Source organism: Fopius arisanus, unplaced genomic scaffold, assembly GCF_000806365.1.
Source record: "Fopius arisanus strain USDA-PBARC FA_bdor unplaced genomic scaffold, ASM80636v1 scaffold00054, whole genome shotgun sequence".
NCBI lineage: Eukaryota > Metazoa > Arthropoda > Insecta > Hymenoptera > Braconidae > Fopius > Fopius arisanus.
This window is the reverse complement of record NW_011887793.1, coordinates 302,124-327,045: the sequence shown is the minus strand read 5'-3', so window position 1 is coordinate 327,045 and position 24,922 is coordinate 302,124. Positions and strand designations below refer to the sequence as shown.

General features: G+C 38.7%; 1 protein-coding gene across 6 annotated transcripts in view; it reads right to left on the bottom strand.

Moving 5' to 3' along the window:
• Nucleotides 1–7,958: 7,958 nt before the first annotated feature.
• Nucleotides 7,959–24,922, bottom strand: part of LOC105268152 (ubiquitin carboxyl-terminal hydrolase 9) — a 116,185-nt gene continuing 99,221 nt past the window's right edge. For 4 of the 6 annotated variants that reach the window (XM_011307460.1, XM_011307463.1, XM_011307461.1 and 1 more), the window contains exon 13: nt 7,959–8,789. In XM_011307460.1, coding sequence (XP_011305762.1) covers nt 8,617–8,789 — 173 coding nt within the window. In that variant the 3' untranslated portion in view covers nt 7,959–8,616. Of the gene's footprint in view, nt 8,790–13,731; nt 14,023–14,107; nt 14,297–14,380; nt 14,602–14,953; nt 16,328–24,922 lie in introns of those variants that run through there. The other 2 variants (XM_011307464.1, XM_011307465.1) reach the window with 2 other exon arrangements.

The following is a 24,922-nucleotide window of genomic DNA, read 5'->3' as shown; positions in this document are numbered from 1 at the left end:
CTCAGCCGAAAATCACTTCAGGCTTACTAAATTGGAGAAAAATGTAAACATGAAAGCCTCTCGTTTCATTACCAAATGTCATGAACACGTGGTGGCCGTTTACAACGAGTTGAAACTACCACTTCCTAAAGTTTGTATTAAACGTCATCCAAAACGAATGAACGAGCCGGACAACGAAGCTTCCCAAGAATTTTGGAGACGTGGGCCATCCCAAAGGAAGAAGAAGAAGGGTTATCTAGAAGGGAACAAACTCAAAAAAATGGCAGAGAAACAGATGCTGAGGGTTTTGACGTTCAATGATAATCACACAATTTCAAATCCTGAATATTACAATCATCCTAGTCCATCGCGATCGTTCTTTGTGGCTTCGATAAGAGCCAGTCACAATGAGGAATCCAATGTCACCTTACTCTCCAGCGATTACATAACGATCTTCGACGGGCAGTGGATAATGAATTCTATAATTGATTATTGGTCAGCAGTTTTGATGAAGTGCTCTGAGCAAAATCACAAAATAGCCTATGTTTCCTGCGAGGTGAGTAAATATTTCGTCACAGGAAGGGAGACGAATGGAAAGCCGTTATGCTCAGAATTCTATCTTCGCTTTTGGGATGCATGGCATGGAAAATCTGGAATTCTCCTCCCTCACAATATCACCGGTAATCATTGGGTCTTGATGTATGCATGTATTGTAACGGGTACAGTATATCTGATAGATCCCGTGAGGGATAAAATGAGCAAAAGGGAGGAGAGACGATTGAAAAATTTTGTCGCCGGATATAAGCAGGTAAATGTTCTATGTTTCATTAAAAAAACTATCGAGGGGTATCTATCTATTCTATCTAGCGGGTTGGTATCTGTAGAATTCACTGTAAGGTTTTCCATTGAAAATTACCACACTAAATTGAAATTCGAACCAATGATTTATAAAGGTCAGGGTTAAGTTCACGAATCATATAGGAAATTTTATATTAAATCCTCTAGAAAATGGTTGAATTCTTCATAGTATTTCCTAAGGAAAGCCTGCAGAATTTTTCCATATCTTTTAATAAAATACTTTTCTACAGGTTTTTCCCGCCTCACGAATTGAGTGGTTACTGGAAATCCCACCTCATCCAAGGCAGCAAGATGATTTCAATTGTGGGATTTTCGTACTTCATTATATCGAAGAGATTCTTGCGGGAAATATTTCTCAGATCCATTCATTCGAACCCAATGAGCACCGCGAAAAAATCAGAAAGGGGATTTTGATTAATTCGGTGGATGTGAGAGATCTCTGCTTATTCTGTGGGAGGGATGAAAATATGACAAGCAATGGAACTTGGGTCCAATGTCGAAGATGTGAGAGATGGGCCGAGTTTTCTTGTCTGCGTCACCTTAATGTTAATAAAGAAGAATTGAGTAATGTAAATTTTAAATACACATGTGATCTCTGCCTGTATTTTTTCAATGAGACGTGAACTCCATCACGGCTCATATCATTCACATCGGGCTTATTCGTGAAGCAAAAGAAGGAAATTCAGATGAGAATTAGATTAAAGACAAAACATAGAATTTTGCTTTTTCCAAAAATGTCCATTTTTGTGTCAGATATCCGGTGTTAAAGATGTTTGTTAGATTTTTGACGGAATAAATAGACGAGAAAGTTTTTGAACAATTCTCACACTGAGTTTTGACTAAAATTTAAAATTCTAATCGTTTTTCATTCAAACCTAGATCCCTGTCGTAGAAATATCCTCTGTTAAATGTATTCTGCAAGAAAAACAGAGGATATATGATTAACTAGGTATTAAAAATGGAAAACTCAAATGGTCACAGGAAGATTCTTCAATTTTCCAAATGTGATGTTCTTTTTTTTTTCAACTGCGTTATTCAAATTTATTGTACATTGTGACGAAGAAGCATTGTTTCACAGCGGATAAAATTCAGAGTGATTGCGATCAAATCAAATCGAACGGAATCACAGTAAGATTTTGTGTAGTCCTAACCGCGACTATGTTTTTTTTTCACATATATCAATTTCGATTGCGAATATCCCATGTTGAAGGTTTTTCAATATTAATTCCCATAAAAATCATCGTCTTATCCATATATTTTTATATTCAGTCATCATCACAATTAGAGTTTTTCTTTTTCAACAAAACGAAAATTGAAAAATTCCAATCGCACAGTTTTTTTACAGGATATCCGTCGTTAAGTCTTTATTTCAGCAAACTTCAGGGTCATTTATTTTTCACAGCTTTTTATTTTACTTTACTTCACCTCGGAGCATGAGAGTTCTAACCGTTTTGGCGATTTAATTTCTGGGAAAACGGCGCGAGCATTTAGCCTACAAGAATGGCTGGCGCCACCTACTGTCTGAGTTTCTGCTGCGACAATAAGGCGTCTGAATTTCTGTATGGGAGTTATTGTGAGTTAAGGGGGGCTGGTGCCGACCTAGTCACACATCAAAAAAAAAAAAAAAGAAATACTGATTTACAATGCCAAATAAAAGAAAGAAAGATCGTAGTGATAAGGAGAACGATCTAAAGAAGGAGATAAAACGACTTAAAAAGACGATCGATCGTCAGAAGGAGAAATATCGATCGAGGCGTTGGGGTAAGTTTTCAGGTTAATGCGTCAAAGTGTCGTTTTTCAACAGTTTTCCATTCAGGTCGGTCCAACTGACTCTGATAAGGATTTATTAGCTCCTGTCATGGTCCAACTATGACAGGAAGCCTCTCCCTTTTTTAATGCGTCTTGCAAGTCGTATTAAAAAAAAAAATAGTATTCAACAGACATCAATCCCGTTGAGGTTAACTCATCGTTCCTACTGATTTAAAAGGTTACTAGGAACGAGCAGATTATTCAGACTCATACGATTCTGAAGACAAACGCGGTGACGATTACTACGAGGGTCACAACCATCGCTACTATCGAAACAAAAGTCGTAGCATCACCCGCGATCGATATCTAAGGGATCACAACAGCCAGCTACGTAACAGAAGTCGCAATCGTACACCAAGTCCTGGAACCAGACATTTGAGGGATTCAGCTAGATCAGTTTCTCAACTGTCACATAGAAGCAGAGCTTCTCGACATCGAAGCGACAGTAGTTCACCTGAGAGTGTTTTACACGATCCGGTGGGGCCAGGAGCGCCAAAAGACACAGCTTCTGTCCTGGATGGCGACGCAGACACTGCAGCCAGTCATTCCACACCAGCAACAGTGCCAACAATGGCTTTATCGCTGGCAGTACCCCCCGCAATAACTCCTGTCACAGGAACCTTCACTCCACCAGAAGTGGAGCTAAGTCCTGAAGTTCTCCAGGCAATTGGAGAAAGAGTTCATCCTGATAGGAGATTCGCTGAAGCTATCCACTCAACATTTGCTTCTGGGGTTGAAGAAGTTATAAAAAGAGGTCTTCCCCCTGAAAAACGCAAATCCTTGCTCGAAAAGTTTCCATCCCCAAAAAATTGCCCGATCATGGACCTCCAAAAATAAATATGGAGCTAAAGGCTTGCCTCCAGGATACGATTGTTAAAAGGGATCAGCGCATCGTGGAAAAACAAGAGAGGATCAGGGCTGCTCTTTCAGGCATTCTGAGTGTTATTACAACAATAACAGAAATAAAGTGTGACGACAAACTACCAGTTAAAGATTTAACTGAAAAATCATGGGGGATTCTCCACCTCATGGCAGACCTCCAACATGAGGAATCGAATATTCGTCGTAGTTTAGTCCTTAAGAATATCAATTCAACACTGAAGATACTCTGACAGCGGTGTCAAGTGATGAGTGGCTGTTTGGAGAAAAGCTCGATGAACGAGTTAAAGCTGCAAAGACTCTTGAGGCTTCTGGTAAGAGTTTGAAGTCAACTGCACAGAAGCAGGTGTTTCAGCCAAAAAACTTCAAAGGCCCGCCTCGTCGCTATCAGAATCGGTCATCTCTCAGTGTCCAGACGAGCGGGCGCAAGAATTATCAGAGTCGTCAGAAATTGGGGAAGGAGAGCAATCAGCGTTCAGTACCGAAGAAAAGGAACAGCCCCATGTTGAGGAAGTGAGCCCAAGGCAGTCAAGCGAAAAACAGACCACGAGAATAGATTTAACAACGGTGAGCGCATCGGGTGGTCGACTCAGTTTTTTTCGAAATAAATGGACAGAAATTACGTCTGATAAATTAATTTTAAGCTGGGTTGCTGGTTATAAAATTCCTTTTATCTCAAGGGTAACACAACGCACTCCACCTGCAGAACCATTATGGTCAAGTAAAGAAAAATCTTTAATTCGACAACAATTATCCAAACTTTTACAAATTCAAGCCGTTATCGAGGTCGAATCAGATGATGAACAATTCATTTCGGCTATATTTTTTGTGCCTAAACCAGACGGCTCACATCGTTTAATTTTGAATTTGAAAGGGCTTAATAAGTTCATAAAGCCAGAACATTTTAAGTTAGAGGATAATAGGGTAGTAAAAAGGCTGATTTCTCCAAACTGCTTCATGGCCTCCATAGACCTTAAACATGCCTATTATTTGATTCCCATCAGAGACTCTGACCAAAAATATTTAAGATTTAGATTTTTGGATGTATTTTATGAGTTTACATGTTTACCCTTCGGTTTGAGCACGGCCCCTTACACATTCACAAAAATAATGAAGCCAATAATGTCATATTTGAGAAATTTGGGATACGTCTCGGTTATATATCTCGACGACATTCTACTGATGGCAAGATTATTTGCAGATTGTAAAGAAAATGTCCAGGTCACATGTTCGTTACTGGAAAAGTTGGGTTTTTTGATAAATGAGAAAAAAAGCGAGAAAACACCGACAACTCGGATTAAGTTTTCAGGAAATATTTTTGATTCACATAAAATGACTATAGAACTTCCACCAGAAAAAAGAGAGAAATGTAAATTATTAGTTAGAAAATTTCAGTCTCTGAAACAATGCAAGATAAGAGATTTTGCATCTCTCGTTGGTACACTTGAATCGTGTTGTCTAACTTTGAAGTACGGGAGAGTTTACATGAGACAGCTAGAGCGAGAGAGGGTATTAGCCCTTGAACTTAACGACGATAATTTTGAGGCAAAAATGAAACTATCGCTAGAACTATCGGATGATTTAGAATGATGGGCTAAAAATCTAGATTACGCTGAGAAGAAAATCAAAGATTTCAATCCAATTATTGAAATTTTCTCAGATGCGTCATTGACTGGCTGAGAGGTTTTTTGTAACGAAAAGCGAGCCCACGGTCATTGGAGCAGAAGTGAAAAACAGGAACATATTAATTTTTTAGAGCTACAAGCAGTTTGGTTTGGTTTGAAGTGTTTTGCAAAGAATTTGCGCGATTGTGATATTTTGTTACGAGTAGACAATACCACAGCAGTTGCGTATCTGAATAAACGAGGTGGAGTTCGGTCATCTAGACTAGCGGGGATAGCAAAAGACATTTGGAGATGGTGTGAAGCTAGGAACATATGGCTTTTCGCCAATTACATATGCTCGAAGGAAAATGTAGAGGCGGATTTTGAATCGCGGAAACTAGAACCAGAAACAGAATACACCTTATCGGAGAAGGTTTTTCAGACAATTGTATCGAAGTTTGGAAAACCAGAGGTAGATCTTTTTGCGTCTAGAATTACAGAAAATGTAGAAGATACATTTCATGGAAAAGAGACCCAGAAGCGATGGAGATTGATGCATTCACCATCAGTTGGATTGGATACTTCTTTTACGTTTTCCCCCCCTTTTCCATTGTCCTACGTGTACTGGAAAAAATTAGAAATGAAAAAAGTAGGGGAATTTTGGTGGTGCCCCAATGGCCAGCTCAGGCGTGGTTTCCTGTGTTCCTGTCTATGCTAGAATCTTCGCTAGTTTATTTTAGCCCAGATCCTAATCTGATTTGTTCTTTGGATAGGAAGCAATACCCATTGTGGCAGAGGATTACCTTGGCTGCAGGAATTGTATCCGGCAGGCTTACATCCTAAAGAATGTTCCCGTAGAGACCGCAGACATCATGATCTCCTCTTTGACTGAGTCATCGATTAAACAATATAACGTAGGATTGAAGAAATGGTGGCAGGTTTGTTGCGAAAAGCGAGTTAATCCTTATGAAACTTCTGTTAACTTATTGTTAAAATGTCTCACGAATCTGTATAAAAACGGAGCTTCTTATGGGACCTTAAACTGCCTTAGATCAGCGGTAACACTGCTAGGCGAATTCGATCTAGGCAGTGACTTAAAAATTAAAAGATTTCTTAAAGGAGTTTCAAAGGAGAGACCACCTACGCCAAAATACGACCAAACTTGGGACCCAGAGATAGTATTAGATTTTATTCAAACATTAGGACCAAATATTGATCTCACGCTAAAACGTTTATCCGAAAAGTTGGCCACACTACTTGCGTTGGTAACAGGGCACAGAATGCAGACTCTGGCTCTTATTGATATTCGTAATATTTCAAAGAAAGATAACAATTACGAAATTAAGATTCCTCAGATGATTAAAACGTCGAGGTTTGATCGACAAAAACAGCAGCCGATTCTTACGATACCCTTTTTTGAAGAAAATCCTACACTTTGCCCAGCATTAGCCTTGGAAGCTTACTTGCAAAGGACAAAGTCCACTCGTATCGAAGGACAAAAGTTGTTTGTCTCGTATAGAAAACCACATGAAGCGGTAGGCTCTCAAACCCTCAGTAGATGGATAAAGACAGTCCTGGGTGAAAGTGGACTCGATACATCAGTTTTCAGTGCTTATAGCACGAGACATGCGTCTACTTCCACTGCTAATCGTAAAGGTGTCAACATTGACACTATTGTTAAAACGGCGGGGTGGACAAAAAATTCAAAAACTTTCGCTCGTTTTTACAATCGTCCCCTTGCGCAGGACAAAACAATTTTTGGAAGGGCAGTTTTAGAGTAGAAATACATCGGAGGTTTTTTTCCTGATACGATTATTAATGTAACTAAGGATATTTTTTTATATGAATATAACTATTCGTGATTATCTTGACATCAGTTGCTGAAGAATTTCTTTTCTTTTGTGGTGTGCAATTCCTAAAAAAAAAAAAAAAAAAAAAAAAAAAAAAAAAAAACTTTGAACAGCTACCAATTGATCTTGAGGAAGAGGCGCGAAATACAATTGTATGATTAAACGAACTTACCTGTAAGTGAAGTTCTATCATAATTGTATGAAGCGCCTCTTCCGAAGAGATCAATCCCACCCCTTAAATTATTTTTATTTTTTATTTTATGGACACTTTCAATACGAATGAGGTGGCACACTATGGCCGCCGGGCGCCAACCGAAAAATTTCGTTTTACTTTAAAAATTGTGGCGACATCGGTATAGAATAGAGGTACTACCAATTGATCTCTTCGGAAGAGGCGCTTCATACAATTATGATAGAACTTCACTTACAGGTAAGTTCGTTTAATCATACAATAGTTCCTCGATTCCATCAAGTGAGTGATCCGGTGCTGTCATTATGGAGAGGCTCCAAAAAAAAAAACGTTAGCCCATTGTTGTCGGTGTAGGACGGGCGCAAATAACTCTGTGAAATAATTATGGCTGAAACAGGGAATAAGGGTCTAACAGATTACAATAATTCATACATTTAAAAAAGACATAAAAATATAAAAAATATATTTCATACTGTTGATATTAAATATAAAAATATTAAATAAAATAACATATGAACATAAATAAGGACAATGGAGTAATGACTAAACTCGGAAATAAATAAAGATAGTGACGAACGTAATGTATGAGAAGAAACGTCCTCGAAGCATATTGATTGGTAATTACAGAAATGTACATAACATAACACGAGCTTCGGAAAACAGAAATAATAAATTACTAATAAGGAATCGCCTTCAGTTCCATCGCTTACATTGAGCCATCGCTATTCATAGATAATAACTATGGAGTAGATTCGAATGATTACAGGCAAATAATAGATTATAAACTTGTTCAGATTTGCTCAGTTTTTTATTCAATTCCCTAAGAATTCACAGCGACTCCTGACTTGATTTTAGTATGACTACATTTTCTTTAGAGATAGCAGATAATAAGAACATCTAGCATTTTACGGACAACTCATGGACAAATATTTTAGGTTGTTAATGGCCTTATTTACTGTAATTTCCACATCGAGATCACCCATTGTTCAATTTCTTCAAATTTTGCTTAATCTTTACATTGAAATGCATGAACAATCTTACTAAACAAAACACCTACATTTCGAAAAAAAATGTCCACCTTCGACTTATAAATACCATATAAATTAACCAAAATCAAGTGCACATTTTCACATTTTACTAGTATTTATGTCAATAGTTCGAATTTCGTTATTGTAGGTATGCAGTAAAAAAAAATAGATAGAAAACAGAATTATTCCAGTTCTGTTTCAGCTCACATACTAATTTTATTTTTTGATTCGTAATTTATGGTTCCAGTGACAATATTTTTGATTAAAATCTTAATTTTATTGTTGAGTTACGGAAATAATTGCAGGATGAAGCCTAAATGATGATGCATATTTTTTGACATTATCTCGTTTTCCTTGTTTTGTTATTTTACACTTATCAATCACTTCCAAATTTTTTTTCAGGTAACCCTATCAGCAACTTAGATATTACACGGTTTTGAATTGGCCCCCTGTCGATTGTAAAACAAGATATATGCATTACTAAAGTCCTCTTCTTGAGGTTTTTGTCGACTGGTGATTTCGTCGTTATAATGATGCCAGCAATCAGTACGTGGATTTTTTGTGTATGCTGTATAATGCCCAGCAGAAACACCTGGTGGAAGGAAGAATTATTGATCAGTCTTGGTAATTGAGAAATCGAGATGGCAATTAACCAACAAAGTAATTAAGTATGACAAAATACATAGTTATTTCACGATGTATTGAATACATCATGTATTGTGTAGGCGTTTGAATATACAGCGTAGAGCATACATTTAAACCCAATGCGCGTCGCGCATTTGCGGATGGAGCTGCGTACGCAGAAAAGGAGCCGACCGTAAGATCTCAACTTGTTGAGGTTAAAATACTTCAGTATTTTTTTTCATAGCAATTATTTACATTCGCGTATTTTTTTTTGGTAGAAACCGATAGAAAAATTGGCTCGCTACATGCCGATATTTTTGTATTTTCAGTGGAATGAGCTGAGCTGATGCAGTTCATTTTCTTGGCATTCCCACATACAAAATAACAGTTTTTAATTTATTTAAGTGTCTTCCGGTTAGAATCCAAATGATACATTTTGATATCTTTTCCAGGACATTTTCGGATGAATGTGGGATTTTCCGACTTTCCAAATACCTGTCAATTTCCGTCTTCTCTCGATTTGATTTATTTTAACTATAAGTACTGACTCGTCGCTTGGTCATGATGCTGTTGATGTGAAATAAAAAGATTTTTTTTACAAATGATTTTTGTGTATTTTTTGATTCAGCTAAATGATTACATTTAGTTTTCCAAATTAGTTTCTTAGCGCTGCCGGCGAATAAGCTGTATTCAACGATTCGATCGTCTAAGATTAAGCAGTAGGCTGCGGTGTTGGGGGAAGATCTCTGCTGATTCAAACTCCAGATAGATATCCACAGGACCAGATTTCAAGAACTCGTGCTGCTTGGTGTAATCGATGACGATCAGTGATGCAGTTTTCAAAAAGACAGCTCTGCTCAATACTGGCTGAGGCTCTTCATCATAATAAGCTGGTGTACATATTACAGAAAAGATCGGATTGGTTATGTGTAATGTCCAAATTCAGATTTCGATAGGGACAACTTTGCCAATTCACGAATAATTTGAGTTCTCGAATAGTACAATGATCCAATGCACTTGCATCTTTCCCAGCCTGATTTTGCCTAACGATTTAGTAGCCGAGGATGACGTAACGTGTTATCTTCAATTGCGTTGAACATTTCACAGCCCAGACATGCTTTGTTGTGTTTGGTAGCAGAGGATACTCACACGATTCCCAAAAGGGAAAACTGACCGGCACTACAATGTCTTTTGAAATCTTATTGAGATGTTGCACTTTTCGAGTATCAGCAGATTGAATGTGGGGCAGCAGCCAATCAATCTTGGTTATAGAGATTTTAAGATTTTCAGCCTACGGTCCATCAGGGTCTTGGATTTAGCATTAAAATCACTGTGTAAATGTGTTAGCATTAGCTCATGCTTTGCATTCGCAATAATTCTCTGATAATCTTCAACGAATTTTCAAATCATATGTAGGGGAGTGGATGCATTAAAATATCCTGCCTCATTAGTTATTTTGTTTTTGATGTCAATCTTCCAACCTACATTCTTCATGATATATTTCTGGCTAGGCTTCTGAAAGATGTAATTTTTCATGAATGTTGCCCAGCAAACACTTTCACACCCATCAAATTCCACAAGATTAAATTCATAACGTATTTCCTGGGATAAATGGCAGATGGCATTATTCATAAGCTGCGTGTTTGGAACTAGTGTATTCTTAGCTTTTGTCAATCGACCACAAATGTACAATGCACTCTTGCTTGGAAGTACATAGAGATCCTGGTGTTGTATGGAAATACGGATTTCATCATTGTTACTGAAGGAAGATAATGCAAATGCTTGGTGCGAATAAATTTCATCACGAGCATTGGACTCATCAAAGATTATCTGTTTGTGAATGTTCAAGATCTCTTCCACGGTAGATAGCAGTAGCAGCAGACGAATTTTCAAACCCAGAATTTTCAGGAACTTGATGTTTTGCGATGTGAGCTTCGTCAGTTGTACTCGACAACTATTTGCTTGCCAGCATGAGTCCTCACTTCTATAACTGCGACGAACTTTCGCCTCAAACACCATCCACATTATTCAATGAGCTATTATATGAAGCCGTATTGCAATGACTTCACCGAGAAAATTCACAGGGCGATCGTCTAGATAGACAGTTTGCAATTGTAGATGGTCTATTGACTGCACAATGATTGGCATGTAAATGACCTGGGTACGTGTTTCATTGATCTTATATCCAAGTGGAATGCTTGGGAAGAATTCGTGAATTGTCTGCACACGTCCATTATTAATGTAGGCTTCTGCAGTTATTTTACACTCAATCCGTAGAGAGTTCACATGAATAATAGTTGAAGGCGCAGCGGATTCGTAGACTGTTGAATATGCCAGAACTTATCTTTGAAAACCAAGCCGTTATCCAATGGAATACAATGAAATAAAATTTATCACTAGATCCTTGGGTGCTTCAATCATCGTCGTGGGCGTCTAATCATTAGCCCATAATCTGAAAGGAATTTCATGCACTGATACATGATGTTTCAAAAATTTTCAGTATCAGTAATTTCATAGCTTTCTGTTGGTATGGTCATGTTGTACCCTGCGTGGGGGTACTTATATTTATTGTAGGTTCTAGGCTTGAAGGGATAAAGCCCACCAATAGTTTATAGATATTTTAACATGAGAGTTTATTACTTAATTATGTCATAATTATGTCATCTGACTGATTACAAAGATTACGACTAACACATGCCAGAGCCCGATTTGGATCTGCCTTCTGCATACTCAAACGGTCTCTTCAATATATAACTATTTGGGTGTCATTACTTGGTCAGCATAATCCAGTTATGCTGGCAAGTGTCACGCTGACAAGGCTGGATGTCCAAATATTTAACAATAACCCAATTAACCAAAATCTGGGGCATAACAGTCAATTGTATCAAAAATCCGTCGTTTTCCATGTCAAATTTATTATATCCTTCGTCAATATTAGAAATTGACTTGTAAGTGCGAAATTCGACAAGCATCACACTACATCATTATATGGTGATAATTCAATGGGTGGAAAATAGTATGCCTCTAATATACAAGATCGGCCCGACAGGATCAAAGTAAATGAAATGATAGTCGACGCTAAACTGATATAACTATCAACTTTTCTGCAGCTTTATATCAATTTATCAGCGAGAAATTTCAAACATACATGTCCACAGATGATCGTCGTCTTGATCATTTTTAGCATTATATTTCACAACACTAGCACCACCGAAATAATTAATAAACTCTTGAGGTGAGCGCAAATTGCCATAAACAGATGACTTCATGATTCTTCTTTCTATATGCAATCCAATGATTGCTGAGGTCAGCAAATAGGGAAATCAATATTCATAGTGTAGCTCGATCTACATTTAAGATCCAGCCTTCAATGGAACATATCGGCTCATATTAATCATCAAATTAATCTTTTCACGCAAACCCCAGCTCGAATCACGTTCTTGGAAATCACCGATTTTCGTAAGTAATAACTTACTCACATTTTCATCAAACCATGTTGGCAGATCTGTAGCTGGTAGAATGATTACATTCTCCGTAGTGAAATATTTAATTTCAGGACTAACCACTTCATCCTTTTCCTATGTAAATTTGCAAGCTAAAATAGTATTTGCTTTGATATTGCCTTTTAATTCCAGAACACTTCTTATATGCACTGTTGATAGGTGTTCTTGCATCATTGAGAAAAGGAGTTGGATCCTTATGTTGGGGATTGACTACAATGTCCGTGTGAACACGACTATGAAAAGCTGATGGTCCATTTCTTCAGCGTACACGATCTGAAAGTACGTCTTCTTCTCTGCTATGTGATGGCACCAGCACACGAACATTTCGATGTTCTCTATTTCTAAATCTCTCTTAATATCCTCGAATCCTGGCAATTGTAGAGAGGATTTTATGTTTTTCACCAACTGATAGATGGCTCCGTCTTCTCAAAACTCAAGTATGAAACAAATACCGTAATTTAATTTAATAAAGCACATCCATTAATCCATTGCTGGAAAATTTCAATTATTCTGGAATAGCGCACAATGCTGCTACATTCCAGCTTGAAGTGAGACTAAAAAAACCCCGAAAAATTCAGATCAATTCATATCATGGTTTGTTAGTGTTTTAATGAGTCATAAAATTTCAGTTGTTTCGATTCATTGCAGCCTCCCCTAAATTCCTAGAAATTGCAAACGGTTGAGTTTCTATGAAGAATTTTTCTAATGGATCGATTCATTCATCCATTTTTCAGAACTATGAAAATCGCTACGTTTCGACAAAAAATTTAGCCGTAGGATGCTAATTGCCCGCGTTTCTCAGAATTATGTTTAAGTTAACAGTAGTGGCGATGAGTGCATACCCTTTTCACTTGCGAAAAAACCTATAAGTGTCCGATGTCCGTCGCTTAAGTGATCACTCAGTCTCCATCCTACAAGTGTTATGAAATTCTACTAACATTGAAAGACAAAGTGGACAAAATCAAGAGGCACAATGAGGCCCTCGATCTCAATAACATCGACAAAATTGCAATTCGAGGGGATTTCTTGTCAACCAAACGTCAAACGGAGCTGTCACTCAACCAGACATTTTTAGTCACTGATTTGAAGCTGATCTCGACTATATTTGGCGCCAAAGTGCTTGTCGCTCTGAACGATGAGTGCATCGTGTATCAACGATTGTTTAACGTCTTCCAACAGGATCCATCCAAGCTGGAGAAATACAGCGAGGCGGCTGCTGCCAAACATCTGAGAATTACCTTCCTGAAAGGAGTGTTCAACCCATGCCTCTTTAGCAAGGTGGAAAACCCACAAACTGTAAATCTGTATATCAAAATAACCTGAAAAATTGATGGTTGTGAAATAAATGGCTAAAACTGGCAATTGAACTTTTTTTATTTTCATATATTTTTCAAACTTATACCTCTAATTACCAATGATAACAATAAAAGGTGGAAACGTTATTTTAAATACAAATAAGAAAAACTTATATATATCATTTTTTTAAATGTTGACTTAGAAATAATGCATCTAAATAATAGAGTATAGAGAAAGGAAAAATGAATTATTCTTACTTCACTTGTTCGGGGCATCTAGAATCATCACGACGGCTGCTGTGATGTCTTGCGCGTGAGACAACATCTCCAGAGCCTCCTTCTCTCTGCTCACCAGCTACAGGAAGTTGAGAAACTCCCTCATGTACTGGTGGAGCTATGATTTCTATGAACAGAAAATATGAAAAGAAATGTGTGAGTTGCAAGAGGAAATTATAAATAATTTATCTTGCAGGTGAAATAGTGATTACCGAAATCTGCCATAAACGTAACTACTAAGTTTATGGATACCTGTAGATGACATATTACTGTATAATATCTGGGTATGTGCTGAGCAGGCTTGTCTGTTTCCCCCAACCACTACTCATCCATTTGCCCATCATCCTCTTCCAATGGCTGCCTCCGATCAGGGTCTGGGAAAACATAGCTTTCAAGTTTCACTAAAACATCAAATAAACGAAACCATTATTGAATTGGAAACATTAAAATCACTTGTCAATTCACTTTTGACATGAGACACTTACTTGTTCCTCTAATTTTGTGGGATGCACTGAAGAAGAGCTGTGGTAGGACATCGCGGCTCAGTCGCAGCAGATATCCGCACTCTTTCTCTATCTCTCTCTCAAGCGCCTGAGTTTCCAACAGTTGTCTCTTGTTCTCATTCTAAACGTCCGGCATTTAAATTTCAACAGTTGTCTCTTGCTCGCACTCGAGACGTCCGGTATGTAAACTCCAACGTTCACATCTGGTGAATAGTGAAGAATGACGCATTGAAAGAAACTTAACGTTCAAAGAATATTATTTATTCAATATATGTATGAATATTTCTACGGAATAATATTATAAAGTTTGATAAGCATATATGATTATAATAGTGCTTTTCAACTCTTCAAATTGAGCGTTTTAATATTATGAATAAAAAAAATAACGGAGCATAAGCAATAATATGTTTTGTTGTTGCACTATCACGTCAGAGGCCAGTTTCTTTAAAGTAATCCCCGCAGAGGCTATAATTGAAGCAGATGGTAAATGAAAGAACATAATCATTGATTCAACCGATTGATGGGATCAAATGAAATTTTTTATTATAAATTTACCTCTGGGTAGATTTCAATGTTGGTGGGTAATCGCTTAGTATGTTCAGAAGATCCCATTGGACGGAAGTAAACATTCCCATGAGGACAGAAAATCCGCTTAGCTCGAAAATCTCCCATGGTGACGACAGTTCCACCAACTTTGTAATGGCGATTAATGATTTCTCTCAGATTCTTCTCCATAGGCCTTTTTGTCATCACACCTTCCCATTCTCCAGGTACGAAAATTTAGACATGTTTCACATCATTATTTGAATCATCAACTGGTGAATAAACAGCTTCACTCACTCCAAGAAATGGCCCTGTACCCTCCGCTGAATTAGGTGGTACAGTCTCAGCATTCACTGGGATCATTGGTGCAACCTCTGATGTAGCCTCAGGCATTATCGCTAGATACTCGAGAGAGTCAGCTGTATGTATCTCCATTGCATCAGAATCTACCACCGTAGAGTTGTCTACTGATGAGTTTGGAGCATTGACCGCTAGCCTCTCTCGTTCTGGACTTGCTGGAGAGTTGAAAATTTTTGTAATTCCTTTATCTTTAGGTGCTGGACTCTCTGGAGACTCTGGCTCAGGACTCGATGAAGGGTCTGCCATTTTTCCAATCCTCTTCTGCTCGGATGGCGGATGTTCTGGAGACGTTGGCTCAGGACCCGATGGAGAATATACAATTTTCGCCATCCCTTTCTTCTCAGGTGGTAGACCTTCTGTAGATTGAGGTTCAGGACTTGCAGGAGAGTCTGCAATTTTCGTAATCCCAGTCTCCTCTGGTACTGAACTCTCTGGAGATTCAGATTCTAGAGTTGCACGAGAGGCGACTATTCCAGCCTCTTCAGGTGCTGGACTCTCTTGAGATTCTGGTTCTAGACTCTTTGGAGAGTCCTAGATATTTATCATCTTTTTCTCTTCAAGTGTTGGATCACCAATTTCTTATGGAACTTCCAATATCAGACTTTCCATCTGACGACTTGATTGACTCAATTGTACTTAATGCCAAATCTCGCTTCATTCTCTCTGTAGTTTCTGATTTTCGAATAAATTGACGAATTGTAATGACTCAATAAATATAAAGCGTATCAGTAGTGCTTGATTTGTCAACAGACATCACAGTAGTAGAAAACTCATACACTGAACAAACGGATTAAAAATGCGCTCTGTACTGAGCCCAAGATCCTTTATCATAAAAGAGATTGGCAATGAATGGTGATCATTTCTACGACGATGAGGACGTTATTGTGCGCTACAGCGCTCACTTCGTGGTAGAGCGCGCGACCGCGGGCATCATTGCCTCGGAAATAAAAAGACTCATTTAATCATGTGTTAAAATCGCTTCTCCCCTGCCTTCATCAGCCATATTTTTTATCTGTCATCATGCAGCTGCAAAATTGAAAATCTCTAAAAATGTCATCACCAATTCATCTTAGTGACTATTGTATTAATATTAAGAATCCGGAACTGGCCAGACAGTTTAGTTGTACGAAAACGTGTTTACGAAGAAATCCATCGAAAGAATCATTTGTAATATTTTCGACGGTTTCTGCTTTCTCGATACATTATAAAGTAAAATATCTTTATTTTTGAAACGAAAAAAAAAATTAAAAACTAACGTTATGAAAACATGATAATGCATGATAGCATTCCTCACTCCCTCCGACATTCTGGAGATGCTCATACCATCCAACCAAGCTGTTCAGTAGTAGTTGCTTACTAGAAGATAAATATCCACAGTCACTCTTGCACTATGGCAGTTGTCATTGAAATTGAGGGTTTCAAAGTGTTACGTCTACACCATCAGCTGCATTGTGACATGCCTCGAGATATCAAATATAAGGGATTAAGTGAATTTGCCAATATAATTGTGAAAAATGTTTCACACATTTACGCCCAAGGCGTACACTGAGAAAAAAAATTATTTTTGCCAAGAATATTTTTTTCCTACTAGTAAATCTGGGGATCACTGTGTAAATACTCCCATAAGACTTACTAATGCCAAATATATTTTCTTGTGGTTAGTAAATATTCTTGGCTAAAGAAAATTTTTTTCTCAGTGTAGAGAAAAAGAAGTGGCTGCAATAAATTCTCAAGAATTGACTATTAATTGAAGATTTGAATGGCTTTGGCAACCGTGATATGGAGCCTCTAGAAACTGAGAGTGCTTTTAAGTGTCTCTACTACGATAGTCTCTTTCATGGAAGTTCTATCCAGTAGCATTGCACTCATGAATATGCACAACGCTTGAAAAAATGGTTTAGTAAGTACAATGCAGAGTCTCTTAAGAAAGCTCCGAAAAAATATTGCGAACCTCAGCATATGAATGCACTGACAAGCCAAGAAATTGCATTCCTCTCGAAACACATCATTAAAACCATTACCAAGGACACCGCGGATGGAGCTTGGGACAACTTGCTAGAAGTGATAAAGAAGGATCCAAGCATCGCTGCTTTACGTTATTGCCGCACGCCGTGATCTTTAATATCAGCCTCGTCGCTCAATTCAATTCACCCACCAATAGCTAAAAGCTCCCTGTGCCTCTATCGGCGTTGCTAATACACTCAGAGTCACAGTATACCACTATTATTGAATAAAAATTGGGTACGCATGTATTTGTATATAATTTCATTGATCCCATAAGATTAATATTTTAGCCCACGAGTAAATATCTTTGTGAAATCTCATCAGTCGGCTCTTGTTTATCAAAATGAAGGGTGGGACGAGAACACGGAAATGGGGACGGAGAAAAACTAAAAAGGTTGGCTGACGCCAGCTAATTTTCTTACTTTGAAGATTCAGCAACTTGAACTTTAAATTTAAAGTAAAACAAGACACGGAACTCTAAAACGTACTTAAACCTAGTTCAGCGAAGAGGTTCAGCGAGAGGTTACGGGTGCCTGCGCTGCTCAGTATGCCAGGTTGTAGAGAGAGGGGTGGATTCGGGGAGAAGGGGTAAAATGTTCTCAAAAAGAAAAGAATAATACTCTATGAATGCTCTTCATAATCCTTTGATTTTACTACTAAAAGAAGCGGTGGCGAAAGTTCACCAGACTCCTTTCAAGATTGCCTAATGTCGCAAATGATTCGACCAAACTTTTACAGTTAACCGAGGTTAATGGTGGGCATTCTATATGCCGAAACGGTAGAAACTTTCCTAAAAAACGGAGAAAAGCCCTGTTAAATTCCACGAGGCACTTCGCGATGCTCGGCACCTTCTCCCCCGCATAAATAGAGAACGACAGAATAATACTGGAAGACTAACAGGTTAGCGACACAGTAAGGAATTACCCCCAAAAATAATTAACTGTGAAAGAAATTGCATAGAAAAAAACCTCAGCGAGGGTCTGAAGGACTCCTGAGAGAGAATGCGAGAGGTAGAGTTAGGGTGTGAAAGAGATAGCACTACGCCCAATATCCACGGTGAGCGCGAGAATACTCTTTTGACGGTTCTAATTTTGCTAGGCTCGAACAGCTCATCCGACCAGTATCGGACGAAATCTACCATCGAAGGGAATTCGCAAGCACTCTCCCAAAATTGGGGATCTCCGCCACGTCTGGGGACCGCAATATCTCCGTTTTTCGGAAACGGGATTTTCACAGCACCGTTCGGCCACGGTGGTATGAACGCCCCTCACTGATCTTTATATAACCGGATAGAGTATCGTGTATTCTCCTAGTAAGTCGATTTGAAAGTCAATCGGCGCTTCCGAATAGTAGTTGAGGATCTAAAGATGTATCAAGTGTGCATGCTCAGCGCAGTTGTCAGTGGAGGGGGAGAAGCATGGTTACCCAGAGTAGTTGAAAAGTTTCTAGGTAAATTTCCAAGAAATATAAATCATCAAAAACAGAGCTGAGCTTTTCAGGAGATGTCAGAGACCTAAGTATCTGGCTCGACAGGAAGCTCAGCTAGAAGGAATCCATCGCTATGCAGACCAACAAGGTCATCATGATATCACTGGCATCACTGGCAACATAAAGGCAGATGAACTAGCAAGAAAGGGCTGTCGGAGTGTTCCACCGGAGGCACGAGACTACGTAGGCCCACACACCGACTACATAAAGGATCTAATTCAGAAACGTGTGGAGAGGAGGCGGTGGGGAGGAAGTTGTTGGGAGATGGAACTCAGAACTGGGGGCCAGACACACAAGAACCGTCTTAAAAATACCCACGAAAAAGCTGCCAGAGATGCTACTGAGCCTGAGCAGAGATAAGCTCCGCTCGCTGGTGGGACTTATTACCCGTCACTGGTCTCTCGCCTCCTACCTAGCAACAATAGGCAAAGGAAATGATCCCCTATGCACGAGATATGGGTTGACAGAGGAAGATCCTGAACACCTCATTCTAAGATGCAGTGGTCTAGACGAAATCCGATGGGAAATCCTCCGGACCACATGCATGTAAGAACTAAACGTCGATAGGGACGGGATCAATGGGCTCTACGAGTTTGCTCGCAGGGCACAGATCATCGACACCATCGACTAGACGGATGCGCTAAGCAGGGTGCAAAATGGCCGAGAGGCTGATTACAAATCCTGATATATCAGGACCGTCTAAGTAATAACAAAAAGTCAAAGTCATCAAAAACTGTAGGAAATGAGTCGTTAGAACTTTTAGGGTAGTTCTTGATATGGGATGTACATAGGAAAAGCTGAAAGGAAATGAATATTCTTGGTTTTTTTTTAACGTAACTGGGAAATACATTTACCAATTCAGTTCAATTCGCGCTGATTATAATGAAAAATTTTTTTTTGGCAAGGAGAAAATATAATAATATTCATGATATCTGGATAATTTTTCCACATTTGAAAGAAGTGGTCATTTTTTTCTCGCTGTCATCAAATTCTCAGTCAACAATATGAGCGGGACGACCAATTATGAAAAGATTATATAGAATGCTGACATTTAAAGTTGAAGATTTATTCGGTACATTTAACTACATGTTGAAAAGTTAACTGCTTCTTACAGTAGAGGAGAACTTAGTTGGTAATCACCAATCCTATTATTGATTTGGAAAACGAGTGATTAATAGTACATCAGTAATTCGAAGTCGAGAATTATTCTATTGACGTGAAAATCCAGGTATTTTTCTCAAGGAAGAAAATGAACACTAGAGTCACCCGAACACTTTTCAAAAAGAACGGATGCGTCGCGTTGCCTAAATCGTTATGGCATCAATCCAGCAATTCAATAAATAAAATAGAACAATTATTCGAAATTTTAAGTTGGAGTCATAATGTTACCAAATAAAGCAAACAATCGGTGGATAAATAGTTGTTGTTGAGAAAAGGAATATAACTCTGATAAGGATTTTAAGGGCTGACGATGAGAAAAGAGCTGGGAAAGCCTTAGCAGTTACGAATGAGACCAATCGGTCTACAATCTAACACAGATCAAGTCCATATTAGGACCTATGAACTGACACGATTTCAGATTTTTGGGCATTAATTTACCCGGCTATTCTTCTTCTTTTGTAAAAGTTGACCCCCAGTTGATGATCTGCATATACACATATGGCCCTCAAACTTGGTATCTTTGCGTTTCAAACCATTCTACGCCATTTCCAGCCAAAAGTAGCGAATAGAAAAATCGAACGATTGCAATGCTTTCATTCGGAAGCAAAAACTGAATTACACATTATTTATTTAATTCATCTACCACAGTATCAGATATATAGTACGATGCACTATCATATCAGTCTCCCGATTTCCATTGAACAACAGTCCATAATGCTGGCCAAGTCCAGAAAATTAATTAAAAATATATTCTTGTTTTTGTATTTCAAATTTCTAATTATTTTGGACAAATTTCTAGTACCAGATACTATCCTTCCACCGAAATTACAAGTTAAAAGGTACGCTTCACCGCAGAAATAATGATCATATTTATTTCCTCATGTTATGAATAAAAAAAATTCACTTTTCGTTTTAACGGTGCAAAATTAGCAAATCTCAAAATCTAATATGAAAATCTGCAATGGAATTTCCAGGAATATATTCTTACATTGACAGTGGCACATTGTCATTTTTCAGATTTGACGTGGCTGACGAAAATATCGTCACCACTGGGACATATTCGCACACAATGGTTGGCTAATTGCTGGCTCCCGCCTACCTGAAGGTTGCCGGGCGCTGATATAGTGATAGATCAGTGACGCCACTCGAGACCACCCACGAACAATCCCAAAGTTTCCTCGGAATTTCGCGACGGGTTCTCCCGGCATTCTTATCCGAATTTTCGCAAAAACCTAATAAACCTAATTTTCGTAAGACGTCCAGAGTGACGGCTGTAGGGTACTAATAGGTCCTCACCCGCGCTCAGCCGTGGGTTTCGAGTGAATCACGGCTGGGAAACATGAACCGGGAAAATATCGGCTTCCAGCAACCGGTGTTGTTGGGATTAATAATTAGAAAATTCGCTCACCTTGACACGTATAGACTGTGCCTGGTAAGATCCTGCCAATGCGTCTTTTCGGCTCGGGAAAAATTCTTAACTTCATTCTCGGGTCTAGGCGATAACTGCCAAAAATAGCGGAATTCTTGCCTCACCGGAAGGTTGGTTCCTATGGTTCAAGCGCGAAAGCAGTAGCGTCACAGCGTGTTAATACCTCCTCATTCAAATTAGAAAGAAGGAATCCGAAATTTCATCTTATTCCCAAGAATTCCCCAATATCGCAGCTAGTCTCACCCGGTTGGTTCCCCAGGGATCCGTGGACATAAATCCAAACTTCCAACGCAACAATCACAGGACAAATACTAGCGATTACGGCAATTCCAGGGGGTGCTAGTCATTAACACCCCTGTTGACCTGCCACCTCTGAAACGTAGCCGAACTACCTCATGAACCCCTTAGGGGTGCTGGCACTAGCAGCTAGACTGTACTTCCGGAGACATTTGGCAAGACGAGGTTCCTATTAACCCACGACAGATGATAATTTTATTATCCCTCCTCGCGGTGCGATCAACGGACAGTTTCGATTTTTCAATAATGAATCTTTCCCCTTATTTCCTCACCCTGAACTTCCCAAAAAAAATTCCCCTAATTCTTCCTAAAGCCCTATGAAACTGAAACCTCCTAAAATTTTTCGGCACCAGGCTTAACCTCCAGTCGATTTGGGATAATCGCGAAAATTTTATTTATTCATTCATTTGATACGTTCCTCCACAATTAATGGGATCGCAAATTAGGCGACCCTACCTCTCTCACGAAAAAAAACTTATGCACATCACAGCATTGACAAAATTTTTCACAGTTTTCTAAAAATACAGTTCGGAATAGTTTGGAAAATTTGAGAGGCTTAGAAAAATTCTAATATTTGGAGCAAGTATTAAGTGCAGCAAGTTGGCCATTCCTACCAAGTTACAAATTTAGAAGATTACAATTGTGTGAACATCAGCAGTTATTTCTTCCAGTAGACTGCACATCCTGACATTCAACGACACATTAACACAGCGCCTGCATAAGTCTATTGTACTTTGGCGAATGTGCACAAATTAGGTATTCAAGCTTGGATATCACATATTAGGTATTAAACATTAAACATGGCATACTAGATATTAAACAACGGACATTAGATAGCAGGTATTAGACATTAGACATCTATTTTGAAGTTACGAAAAATTATAGAGTCAAGAGGATTGTGAGTTACAAGTAAAGAGAACATAAGAGCATGGCCAGAGAGGGAGACTGAGGAAAAACTAGAATTTTTAAGAGAATTTAGGAATGGAAGCTGTGGACAATCCAGGAGAGAAAGGAGCACAGAGTTGTCCCGAAGTAGTGGAAGTACCCTGATATTTTCTGTTAACGTGCTCTACCAAATGGTCTCGGAATACTTTCTCCGATGTGCGAAATATCAGTTTCCTACATGTTTTTTTCGGTGATTAACCGCGGGAATATTTCAAGTGTATTATCAAGTTCCTCCCTCACTTTCAGCAAAGCAGACACTCTAACTGTTCCCGATAATTAATGAAAGGCGAGGCTAGCAGAGATTATAAGATTGTTATAATGTGAATTGATCTGAAGCTATAAATCACTTGTTCATAGTTGAAATGATCAAGTGCCGACAATGTTCCGATTTCTCTCTGTATCAGGCCCTCCCTTTAATTAATCTCATATTTCAGAGACTTCTGCCTCTTCGTCGTAGCTATGGGAAGAAAATTACAAATGATATCTCCCGGCATTACAAAAATCAAGATGTTTTTTGGAAAAAACTTCATCTGGTATGTCCGTGATGTACCACGTGATGTATGTTTTGTAACACTTGCAAGGGAAGGGAAATAAAAAACGACCAAATATCGTTGTTATATTCAAAAAATCTTGCGGAAAATATTCAGTGTTGCTATCATTCAATTTAAAATAAGTATCAAGGTGGCATCGGACACTCGCTGCGCCATATTCTCACGTAGTTAATAATTAATATGAAATTGGCAATATTTTTAAGTATTTTCAATATGTGGGTTCCATATGTTTGGACTGCTTGTGATATTTATGCTTGGTGCTAAATTCAGTAGAATATTATCCTGTTGGAGCCGACATTTTGGTCGCTAGTTCAAGTGAGCATTTTCCCCAGGAAAGTCGAAGCACATCTTTCACAAGTTAAACATAGCTTTGACTGGTGTTGATTCCATCGTAAAACATACGGACTGGTCGCATGACCATCCTCCTTAATAGCATGTCCCCCATTTAGCTTTATAGGCTATAAATGCTCCATATACTGAACCCACTGAGAATTTTCCGAAAATCAGGCGGAAAGAAAAATCCAGAAAAGTTAGCTAGCCGCTGGGTAATCGCTATTGGGTTCTAGCCGTTAGGAGAAAATTACCATACCGATTAGTCCACTTGGTTGACTGCTTACTAACAGTAATTTTCAAGACACTTTTTTTCCTCGAACAGCTAAAACACGACACGGTAACCACACAATTAGGTAATTTTCACTGACTTTTTCTTTCGGTGCAATAAACTTAATATTCTAACAGATCCATATATGTTAAAACGTCGCCTCACGGCTGAAATACACGTTGAAAAAATGGACTTTAGTTCAATGCAATTCCGAGTATTCTCTGCAGACAATGATTGAATCATTCTCATATGATATGGCTAATAGATCGGCCCACGAAACATATATATCGCAATTATACTTTTCTCATCTTAAGATCTCTCTTCATCTCATCTTAAAATAATAGTTCACCGTATGAAAAATCGATGGGAATTTTCAACATAAAAAAAAATGCTTCTCAAAGGCATCAACAGCCGTTCCTCTCTCGCCTAGCTAAAACTATTCCCATTATTCTGGTCAGATTTTGAAAAAAAGCCATAGAGAGCCTTGACTCGGGAACAGATATAGAAAAGCAGAAGAATTGTTTAACACATACGTCGTGTTGAGTGGCAAGAAAATGTTTATAAAAAATTTTCTTTCACTCGTATACCCTTTCGGGTTTTTACGATTTGTTCCCTTCCCACCCCCCAACCCCCTGTACCGCATTTGCCGAAAGGGAGGGAAAACCTCATCTGAGGGAAAAACCTACCCTGGTACAGTCGTCCTTTTGACAGGACTACCGCTCGGCAGTGGAACCGTGAGATCAGAGCGCTATATATTTTTGACCGCCGGTGCCCGGGATCGAACCCGGATCCTTGGCATGCTAGTCCAGCACTCTAACCGCACGGCCACTACCGTCGGTAAGAAAATGTTTATATCCTATATAATAAAAGAGATGGGCCACTAATCGAACATGGCGGATCTCATGGGGATAATCGATAATTTTTCATTCGATTCGATAATCGAATGGGACCCCTGATCTAACAAGTGATGAGAACGTCATCAACGTCGCGGCCGCTTGCGGCCGCGGCGGCGCTATCTTCTCCTATTACATAAAAAGCATGGACTGGAAAGTGTCATGGCGGAGAGCATGTAAAATTGACGATGCTCATTGGCTGAAAAAAGTGTCATGGCATTATGTGAAATTGATCATTCTGATTGGCTGAAT